Source organism: Fusarium falciforme, chromosome 3 (genome assembly GCF_026873545.1).
Source record: "Fusarium falciforme chromosome 3, complete sequence".
Lineage (NCBI taxonomy): Eukaryota > Fungi > Ascomycota > Sordariomycetes > Hypocreales > Nectriaceae > Fusarium > Fusarium falciforme.
The window spans coordinates 4,718,672-4,729,356 of NC_070546.1; the positions used below are offsets into that span (position 1 = coordinate 4,718,672).

Here is a 10,685-nt window from a genome sequence, read left to right on the forward strand (position 1 = left end):
CTTAAATCCGATTGGATAGACATGCCCCACAAGCGGAGTTGGTGACGTAGCTTGCGTTTCTACACTTGACCCACTCTAAACGGCCAATTCCATTTTGCGAGAGAACACCAAATAGCAGTCACATCAAACATGTTACCTTTGGGAGCTTGCGACCATGAAACGGATTCTAAATAATTAAAACCAATCCCATTCGCGTATCAAACAGACCAAATCCAGAATCATTAACTACAGCTATTACTTATCGCTAATATTGCTACTTATCCTATAAAGACGGAAAAGTCAACAGGCCAATCCGAATCCTACCCTATACTATTCATATTTCTCTTTGTAATTTTCAAACAAGAGGACATTCAACGTATTCGTAAAGGCCATAATAAGCATCCTAGGTACCCCAAATCAATAGTCAAGGCGAATACTGGTGATTGAGGTGAAAATTCCCGGAACGTTGTACGGTCCCTTCCCCGTCATTTTTCGTTCGGGGTTGTGCCGAGAACTATCGCGACCTCCGCCACTACTCATTTAGCCTGTAAAAACGAAGCGAGGTTTGGAGATCCGGGGTTGACGCGGGGTATTCAATGGAATCGATGGCCCTGTTACCGCGTAGTAGGTTCGGGTTTATTTACCTGTGCAAGGCCGATGTTCATGTCCAGTACCATAACTTTTGCGCACATGTCATTCGCAATGTCTCGCCTACTCTGGAGTTGGTGTCTCTTCACTTCACTGGCTCATGCCATATGGAACCCCATAATTTCGGGATGGAATCCAGATCCAGCCATCCTTCGTGTTGGAGACGATTACTACATTGCCACTTCTTCTTTCGAATACTGGCCGGGCATTCCCATTTATCACAGCAAGTACCCGTATCCAGTCTTGTTTTGATCTCATCTGATGTTTTCTAGGCAAGGATCTATCGAACTGGAAACTCAAATCCCATGCTCTGACAAGACCCGAGCAGCTGCAGCTTTATGGGACGCCAACAGGAGCAGGTAAGAGCTCCCCTTGTTCATCCCATTTCGACACCGTGACAATCGACATCTGACACATTCACAACAGGTGCCTGGGCGCCTAGCCTAGCCTATTTCGACGGAAAATTCTGGCTGGCGGCCATGACGCGATGGACTTATGACCCCGTCGCACGTGTCTGGCCCCGAGTCTGGTTCATGTCTTCACACGATCTCAAAACTTGGTCAGACCCTGTCTGGGCTGAACCATGGGGCATTGACCCAGAGCTCTTCCGTGATCCCGTATCCAACAAGACATACCTGAACCTGATGGCTCCAAACAATAACAAGGATCGACTTTGGGGCCTCTCTCAGTGTGAGGTTTCTTTGTCATCGGGCAATTGTGTCGGGCCATATGTCAGTCTTTGGAACGGAACGTTGCCGCACAACAACACGGCCAGACCTGAAGGACCTAAGATGTACCACAAAGATGGCTGGTACTATTTGCTCATTGCGGAGGGTAAGTTTTGTTGCCCAAGTCATCGGATCAGTTTCGTTAACATTCCTCAGGCGGCACAGATCAGCAGCACCGATCAACTATCGCAAGGAGCAAGTCCCCGTCTGGTCCCTTCGTTAGCGGCCCACACAACCCTCTCCTGTTCAATGGGAAATGGGGCTTTACCAACCTGACTGTTCAGTCAACCGGCCATGCTACCCTTGTAGAGACTGCGGACGGAGACTGGTATGCTTCATTCCTGGCTCGTCGTAATATCAACGGCACATCTCCCCTCGGTATGCCTCCTCATAGATTAATGTGTGTTGGCAAAGCTAACAATACTCAGGACGCGAAACGTTCCTTACCAACGTTGATTGGAAGGATGGTTGGCCCGTCTTCAACAAGGGCAACCCAATCCTCTTGAGTGAGCAGGTTGAGCCAAAAGTTGGCCACCGTCGGGTTCCTCCCAAATGGGTCGATGACTTCTCGACAAAGAAGCTCGACCCGTCATGGTATCAGCTTCGAGCACCCTACACCAAGAATTACGACCTCAAGAACGGCCGACTGGCTCTGAAGCCCAATGTTTTTGGCCTCAGCGATCGAGATACTCCGGCGGCTTTACTGCGCAAGCAAAAGTCTCTCAACATGACGTGGTCAGCCGAGCTGTCCAGTTTTCGCGGAAACCTGGGTCCCAGAAACCGAATCGGAATCTCTTCCTATCTCTCGGAGTTTCAGCACCAGGACATTGGTATCCGGGGATGCGTGAACCAGACGGGAATGTGCATCTACACAGAACTGAACAAGAATGGAACGCAGGAAGTAAGTTGTCAGAAGCCACTACCGTAGGACTACGGCTAACACAGACAGTATTGGCAAACACCCCTCAATCAAACAAAGGGATTAAACAAGGGCTTCCAGTTACACATCAGAGCTGAACCGCTTAAATATCACCTCGGTTACAGCGTTGAAGGTGACAAGCCGACCTATGTCACCACAATCGCATCTTCTTGGCAGGCGTTTCCACCACCGGGCTGGTTTGTCTTCAGTGGCGCGTCTTTTGCCCTTTTCGCGACTGGAGAAGGCGAGCCTTGGCCATATGATGCGCCGGAAGTAGGCTTTGAGAAGGTCTGGGAGACTTACTACGAGGAGGATATCCCGGACTTTGATCGATGGTAGTGACGGCTGGTCATGAACATGGAACATGTGCTTTGGTCTTGTTGGCATTCAAGACACTTGGGCGCCGGTTGCGAACGTGCTCATATGCAATTATGCATGCCAATGCTTGAGACAGCGAATCGTCAGGTCAAATTTGTATCGTTCCAGTAACAAAGGCAATTATTAATTGTGCTTTCCAAGTCTTGAAGATGTCGCTCCTAATTGTTGGTGGTGTTGTTGTGGTTGTTGTTGTCATGACGTTGCTGCCCTCCGTGGTTTGGACTCGCTGTGAGGTGCAATTGCAAGCTGACGATCACGTGCAGAAAGTCAAAGCGTGATTGGTTTAGTGGTAAAATTCTCCGTTGCCATTCGAGTAACGTCGGGGAGCCCTGGGTTCGATTCCCAGATCACGCATTGCCGAATAGCCCATTTCACGGTCTCTATGATCGGGAATTGGTACACCTTTTGGTTTTTTGCATTTTTTGGAGGTGGGAGAGACGCAAATCTAACACCATCGTTGTCATCAAGTGATCTGTTGTCCAAATGCGGAAGGTGGAGCCTCACCGTCTCACCAGCGCATCCACTCATCGGGAGGATCCCCGGGACCTTTTCCGGGCCCGATATGAAAGCAAATGTATTGAACAAATTCCTTCAAATCAATATTTCTCATAGGCTTGCAATAAGCCGCATTTCGATTGTATCTTGGGTTTCCTGTTTGTTTCTTTGTTCCGGTATCTTTACCCGTTTACGCCATATACATTCTCTTGTTGCTCCCGGTGCCTCTCTTCTCCTCTCTCCCCATCGCCTCTTCTGTTAGATATGACGCTCCAATCTGTGGGCACAGCCACCCATCAACTGGCAAAGAAGCGCAAAGTTTCGGTCAGTCGTTGTAACCTTTTTGGGGTCCAATAACTAACGCCGTTCATCAGCAGTTTGACGACCAACTCATCAACGGATTGAAAGAAAGAAACGGCGAGAGTACGCATGCGAATGGTGGCTTGTCATTAACCACGTTCAAACACCTTGGACTTCTCTACTCCCCGTCTGTTGGAGCAAAGATTTGGGGTATTGCTGAAAGAGACCTCGACTCGGTATGGCGCATTAGCCTATGGCACAGGCCTCCTCATCCACTGACAAACGAGGTAGTCCGAGCCACCTACATGGTATCCAGAGTACACCAAGCCAGGAAGCACCGGATACGTCTATAGGGATCTTTCATTCTGGACCTCGGGGTTCTTTCCCGGTTCCCTTCACCTCCTCCTGGAACGTACACGGAAATTTCGGAACGAGTTGGACTTGCTCGGTCGCAACTCTGAAAATGAAGCTTCTCCTCATGTTCTCCAGCTCGAGTACGAATAAGGCCCTCCCTGAAACCATGATAAAGCTGCTAACAGTGATTCGCAGACATGCTTGCAAATGGTGGACTGAGAACCTCCACCAAAATGCCTCCCTCCTCGGCACGCATGATCTCGGGTTCATGATCTTCCCCTGGGCTCGTGTGCAATGGGATCTTCACCGTGATCAAAGGGCATTTGACACGATGATGAGGGCGGCAAATACCCTGGCTGATCGCTTCAGCGAGACCACTGGTTGCATGAGGTCTTGGGATACGTGCCAAACAAAGTGCTACTCGTTTACAGATACCAGCAAAGATTTTCTGGTAATCATCGTGAGTAGAGCCTACCTCTTGCTGGCTCCATATCTGACATGACACTCACCCAGGATAACATGATGAATCTTGAGCTCCTCTTCTGGGCTGCGTCCCAGACTCCCTCCCGAGCAGAGTCAGCTCGCCTTTTCGACATTGCGGTCGCCCATGCACGCACCTCGCAAAAGTATCACGTCCGCGCCGACTCATCCACCTGCCATGTTGTCAACTTCGATCCTTCGACCGGAACCCTCAAAGAGCGCCTTACGAACCAGGGTTATAGCCATACATCATGCTGGTCTCGCGGCCAGGCGTGGGCGATCGCAGGATTTGCCGAAGCGTACAAATGGAGTGGCGAGGCTTCGTTCCTAGACACGGCCAAGCGCTGTGCCGACTACTTTCTGAGGAGGTTGCCTGACACGCAGATTCCTCCGTGGGATTTTGACGCTGCCGAAACATCTGGCAGCGCGCAGCAACCTCCTGATACGAGTGCGGCGCTTGTAGCCGCGTATGGAATGTTGGTCATTCATCAAATGCTTCTCAGCCGTGGCGAGGAGACTTCCTACCTTGAACATGCACTACGAATCGTGGACGCTGTTTGTTCTAGACACTTGAACCCTTCAGCACACGGGAAGGAAAAGAACCGTTCCATCGACACTGTTGAAAACGGCTCTGGTATGCCTGTGTCGCATGTGGAGTGGGACATTGGTGAGGGGGACACGATTGTCAACGGAGCGACGATTAACAATTTCAAGTTCGCACCGCGCCGATGGGCTGATCATGGACTGGTTTACGCTGATTACTTTTTTCTTCTTGTTGGAAACAAGCTTCTAGAGATGAATGTTCTTAGGCAGATGTTGTAGACGATAAATATGTTTGATCTTTTGCTCTGTATCTACTCTAGTTCTAGAAATTTCATGTGGTTTACAATGATCTCAAGATTTACCTTTGGTCCCAATGCTACCGTTGCTGATAGCCATGGAACGTCGACTGAGTTTACCAGGGTTCCTCTTTTGGTAGCTTGATCCGAAGCTTGGATGGGGGGATTGCGGGGAAGTGTAGGAGGGATCCCTGGCATTCGATGTCGCGTGAGTTTCTGCTGGTTGTTTAGCGACCGCCCTTCCCCGGACATTGGCGCGGTTGATCTTGGATGGTGACATGACGCGACTTTCGAGTCTCGCTTGATGCTTCGGACAAAGTTTCGGCCCAGCGCCGATGGCATCAAACAACCCAGTTGCCTGGGATGTTTCGACACCTGACCTGACAAAGGGCGCTAGATGTGACTAGTAAGCGGGGCTGGCCCAGAACGAGCGAGTCTTCGGAGTGACCCCGATAATTCTCCCGGACTCCAGAGTGCAACCCCCGCGAGATCGATGTCTTGGATCATGACACTCCAATGGCAGGAGAACAAGATCCAAAGCTGCAACAATATCAAGGCCGCGCTCGCACCGGTTTGACTGAAGATCATCCCCCTCAAGACACTCACGACTGTACTTGCAATACACGCCGATTGGCAATACGGGACTCAACATGACGAAAGACGCTCAGGTGCAGCACGCTGACTCCATTACCTCTGCTAGAGCAGTGGGTGTGGAAGGCAACAATGTTGCAGATATCGAGGTATGGCACAACGTCGATCCCAATACTCTACATGAAACTATTCTAACTGTAGAGTTTAGACCGCCAACTATGCAGGTGCTCCTGTTGAGATTGACGATGCAACCAACAAGGAACTCTTCTGGACTGTAAACAGGCGTATCTTGGCCTGTATGCTCGGAACCTATTTCTGCCAGTCTCTTGACAAGGGCACTCTCGGCTTCTCTTCCGTCATGAACATCCAGGAAGATGCGAATCTTCATGGGCAGCAGTTCTCGTGAGTCCACAGCTCCCCACGACTGGTTGAGCAAAGCTGACACAGATAGATGGCTGGGAACAATCCTTTACATGGGCGTCCTCGTCGGCGAATATCCCACCAACCTCCTCCTCCAGAAGCTCCCCGTCGCGAAATACCTGGCTGTCAACGTCTTTTGCTGGGGTTGCGTCATCACCTGCTCCGCGGCTGCCAAGAACTTTGCCTCGCTCATGGTGGTTCGGTTTCTTCTGGGTGTTTTCGAGTCTTGTGTGCAGCCTTCGTTCATCATCATGTAAGTCCCATCGCAACATGGTTCTCCGAGTTGTCTAACATGGCTTTTAGGACGAGTATGTGGTACACGAAACGGGAACAGTCTATTCTCACATCTCTCTGGTACTGCATGACTGGCGTTCAGCTGATGGTACGAAACACCCTGCAACAGCGGCTCATTGTGTAACAAGCTAACAGTTCAACTTGCTAGGTTGGCGGTATTATTGCGTGGGGAGTTTCTCACTACAAGAACGGTGTCATCTATTCGTGGCAGCTGCTCTTCCTCGTCCTCGGCCTGGCTACCTGTGTCTGGGGCGTCTTCATCGGCTGGTGGCTTCCCGACTCCCCCATGAAGGCCAAGTGCTTCAACGAAGACCAGAAGCGCCTGATGGTCGAGCGTGTTCGAGCCAACGAAACCGGTATCCAGAACAAGTCGTACAAACGCTACCAAGTCGTTGAAGCCGTGACGGACCCAGTTGTCTGGTGCTACGTCATGCTTCAGCTTACTTCGACTCTTATCATTGGAGGCTTGGGCGTTTTTTCGAACCTGATTATCTCTTCGTTTGGCTTCACCTACCTCCAGACTCAGCTGCTCAACATTGCCCAAGGTGCGGTTACCATCATTGTCATGGTTGGAAGTGCTACTTTGGCAACGGCTACTGGGCAAACCGCTTGGGTGATGCATGCATGGACTGTGTAAGTGACTTACACCCGAGTTTCCCTTAAATCTGCGACTGACATTTCTCCCAGCCCTGCTATCATCGGAACGGCAATCATCTACAGCATCCCACCGAACCATTCCAACCGTGTCGGCCTGCTCATTGCCTTCTACTGCACTCAGTTCTACCTTGCTGAAGGCAATCTGATCTTTTCACTCATTTCTCGCAACATTGCCGGCCAGACCAAGAAGTCGACAACTCTGGCCATTACGTTTGTTGCTTGGGCTGCTGGCAACATGACTGCCCCTCAGGTATGCCTGACCCTTCCCAGTTCTTAGACCACAGCTAACTCGCTCAAGATCTTCCAAAAATCCGACGCGCCTCGTTACAAGCATGGTTTCACCGCCCACTTCTGTCTTTACGGTCTCTTCAACATTTTCCTCGTCATTCTTCGACTGCTCTTGACTCGCCGAAACATCCTGAAGAAGAAGGCGGCCGCTGAAGTGTCTCATGCGGACACTGGCAGCGAGAAGGGATCTCAAGAGGATCAGGTCCAGCATCGCAATGCGTTTGCTGATATGACGGACAAGGAGAACCCCGACTTCCGATATGACACTTAATCTGGAGTCTAAGTTCTTGTTAACGGAGGATGGTTCAAGGACGTCAGTTGGACTGGGTGTGAGCCGATGAGGGGTTTGGGGATAGGGCTTGGTAATGTCTGGAACTGGGAAGTCTATTTTGGAATATACTCTATCTTTTCCATTCTACAAACGTCAAGACGATCCTTGATAAGCCACGCAGTCGCCTCGTTAGCAATGTCCCGTAGTCGATTTGACTTACCCATGATGGGGAGTCAAACTACTCCTTCTAGAAATAGTTCACGTGAATTGGGCTGGATTCCTGTTTCATCCGGATGAACAGACATTAGTTGTACAGAAGGTCCCATGATATTGAGCCTATGCCGAGTAAGATGGGAGATGGCTAGTTCCAGGTGGTATGAGCCCACTCCTGTTATCATCAGGTGCAGAGAGGGCTGAGTGTCACTTGTTGCACACGAATGTTCCGGGAAGCCAAATGCTTTAAGAACCCAATCAAGTACTGTCATTGGAGAGGCCAAACTTGCTCCAAAGTGCGGATGTAAACTGAAGATAACCTACCGGCCATGGCGGGTCTGAAGTAAACGTCTTCGCAGCGCTTGTAGCCTCACTTTCAGCTATGACGATGCCTACGCTGAACTAATTGATTTGATAACTGGTTTCCATTTGATGCTTGGAAAATGAAACCAATAGCAGGCTCTCACAGCGACTCTTCTGTTAACGTGACTCCCTAAGTATGGCCAAAGGTTGCCTTCTAGCTTTGGCGAGCAGTGGCATCTTGTCGGATCCAAGACTACCCTCCACCAACTATCGGGCAAGATGTAATTACCGGCCGTTCGTAGGAGACTCTTGGCTCTAACCGTTGTTTCGATGCTACGGTATATCTCCCGGGCTATGTCCGATTCTGTTAATTTCGGGCTATCGGACTCCGGCAGGTGGTTACCGGAGTAGGCGTGCGGGGAAGGCATGGGACTGTGGCATGGTCCCCGGACTTGTTGATGTCGGAAGACGGCCGGAATATATCCCGCCGACGATCCCAGTAGTTAGAACGTGCGTCATTCTATTTCTTGGACCTTAAAGTGCATGCTGTTCCTGCAGCTTTAGATCCCCAGATCATTCCTGCAGGTCCAAGTCGTCGCCTTTGCAAGAGGCCCCGGCTTGTACAACACTCCATCATGACCAAGGTATGCCGTCCCTACATTGGTTGCAACGCGTTGATTTGTCTTATGTACTTACCACCGCTTTAGCTAATCATTGCAATCCTGTGTTTGTTCGCCATTGCCGCTGAGGCATTGACGTCCAACGTCCCCGCGCTCAACGGTACGTCGAAATGCTGTTTCATGGCAAAGCCATACACCCAACATGACTAATATGGTCCTTTCAATAGGCCCTGTCATCTCTCCTCAGAATTTGCCAGGCGCCAAGAAACGACCTGGCGAATTTGTCCATCCTGGCCTTTGGCACACCCACGACGACCTCGAGCGTATCCGCAACAATGTCAAGAGCGAAAAGGAACCATGGAAGACAGCCTATAAAGCGTTCAGCACCGACAAATACTCCCTGAGCACCTACACCATGCAAGGCCCGAAACCCGTCCTCTGCCGCGGACCTTGCAGCAACTATACATCTTTTACAGCAGATACTCGGGCCGCCTGGCAGAACGCCTTGATGTGGTACATCACTAAGGACCAAGCCCACTGGGACCGAGCCACCAGTATTCTAGACGCCTGGGGAACCAACCTCACCAATATTGTTGGCTTGGATACTTCGTTGTTGGTTGGCCTTGAAGGAAGCATGCTCGCCAACGCGGCAGAGATCATGCGATGGGAAGGCAACTGGACCGAGGTCGGTGCGAAATGGCAGGGCGGCGCCGGGTTCTCTAACCAGCTTTACTGGTTATTTGCGCGGCAATCCATCATCATTGGTCAGGCAAACTATGGTATGGTGAGCATCAAAGCTCTTCTGGATTTCGCCGTCTACTTGGACGATGTCAGCATGGTGAGTACCTCCGTCGAAAGCATTCGTTTGCAAATTACTCACGTCGACTAGTACAACTATGCTCTCAATGCATACTTGAACGACCCTTGCGCGGGCATCTATGGCAACGTTGATCCATCCACTGGCCAGTCAGCAGAAGCCGGCCGTGATCAAAGCCATGCCCAATCTGGTGTGGCCTGGGCTGCATATGCGGCCCGAACAATCCAGTCTCAGGGCTATGATGTCTGGGGTGAGGGCGGCGACCTGTTGCTCAAGGGATCTGAGTACTTGGCCAAATACAGCCTCGGAAACAACGTGCCATACAACAAGAACTTCTATCGGTGCGAGGCAATCTTGGTTAATGGACCATGGTCAGAGATTAGCGAAAAGAACCGTGGCGTGGGGCTTGTGAACGGTAAACTCACAGGATCAGTATGGGACATCATCTACTACGCATACAAGGTTGCTCGCGGCCGGAACGCTCCTTGGACAACCAAGGCCAAGCAAGCTTATGACAAGGACGGAGGGCAGTTGTACACGTCGTCGGCTGATCATCCCGGCTGGGGTGATCTGATCTGGAGCTACGAGAAGGGGGAGTCCACAAAGTCGAAGAAGAGGACTATCTGGGGAGGGGGTAAGATTGGTCCCAATGGCGATGGTAATGTGAACATCTAGAGAGTAGCTTGCTCATGTCTTAGTGTGTGTCACATAGTTGAGAAGAATAGTCTTGATCACTACCCTTTGTGGTCAAACATGGCTCTTCAGATCTTTATTTCACTTGCTGTTACTTTAGAGAAGCGAGTCAATGGTCGATGCGGAATGGAGGAGACAGAATCAAGATAGAGTTCTAGTCGAGTGAATTTTTATTCGACCGTAGTCCCTAGAGGCCAAGAGGATCGCCAGAATGGTTTTCCCCGAGATGTCCTTATCTGTTGACTAAACGATCTGCTACGTAACAGTTCCCAGATGGCATTTGAAATTAGTCATGCTTTATTTTTATATAGTTTTAGATTTTTTTAATTACTTTTAACCTAAATATAAGCTCTAATTAGAAACCTTAAAACTAATAAAGTTAGAAAGCAGTAAAATAA

At 50.2% G+C, this 10,685-nt stretch overlaps 4 protein-coding genes across 4 annotated transcripts; all 4 read left to right on the plus strand.

Annotated features, from left to right (window-relative positions):
- Positions 1 to 681: 681 nt before the first annotated feature.
- NCS54_00469800 (GH43-C2 domain-containing protein) lies at positions 682 to 2,613 on the plus strand (the record flags this gene model as incomplete). The annotated part of the gene is made up of 6 exons (XM_053150226.1): positions 682 to 850; positions 900 to 986; positions 1,054 to 1,461; positions 1,512 to 1,733; positions 1,784 to 2,256; positions 2,305 to 2,613. 6 exons carry the CDS (start codon positions 682 to 684, stop codon positions 2,611 to 2,613), a joined length of 1,668 nt encoding a protein of 555 aa, XP_053006201.1.
- Positions 2,614 to 3,411: 798 nt separating this feature from the next.
- NCS54_00469900 (Hypothetical protein) lies at positions 3,412 to 5,103 on the plus strand (the record flags this gene model as incomplete). The annotated part of the gene is made up of 5 exons (XM_053150227.1): positions 3,412 to 3,471; positions 3,522 to 3,683; positions 3,739 to 3,941; positions 3,997 to 4,261; positions 4,315 to 5,103. The coding sequence occupies 5 exons, from the start codon at positions 3,412 to 3,414 to the stop codon at positions 5,101 to 5,103; spliced, it is 1,479 nt and encodes a 492-aa protein (XP_053006202.1).
- Positions 5,104 to 5,770: 667 nt separating this feature from the next.
- On the plus strand, positions 5,771 to 7,641 carry NCS54_00470000 (MFS domain-containing protein; the record flags this gene model as incomplete). The annotated part of the gene is made up of 7 exons (XM_053150228.1): positions 5,771 to 5,860; positions 5,920 to 6,113; positions 6,163 to 6,384; positions 6,435 to 6,513; positions 6,574 to 7,058; positions 7,113 to 7,332; positions 7,381 to 7,641. 7 exons carry the CDS (start codon positions 5,771 to 5,773, stop codon positions 7,639 to 7,641), a joined length of 1,551 nt encoding a protein of 516 aa, XP_053006203.1.
- A 1,151-nt stretch (positions 7,642 to 8,792) lies between these two features.
- On the plus strand, positions 8,793 to 10,269 carry NCS54_00470100 (Alginate-lyase domain-containing protein; the record flags this gene model as incomplete). The annotated part of the gene is made up of 4 exons (XM_053150229.1): positions 8,793 to 8,801; positions 8,865 to 8,937; positions 9,005 to 9,615; positions 9,667 to 10,269. The coding sequence occupies 4 exons, from the start codon at positions 8,793 to 8,795 to the stop codon at positions 10,267 to 10,269; spliced, it is 1,296 nt and encodes a 431-aa protein (XP_053006204.1).
- Between the last annotated feature and the right edge of the window lie 416 nt (positions 10,270 to 10,685).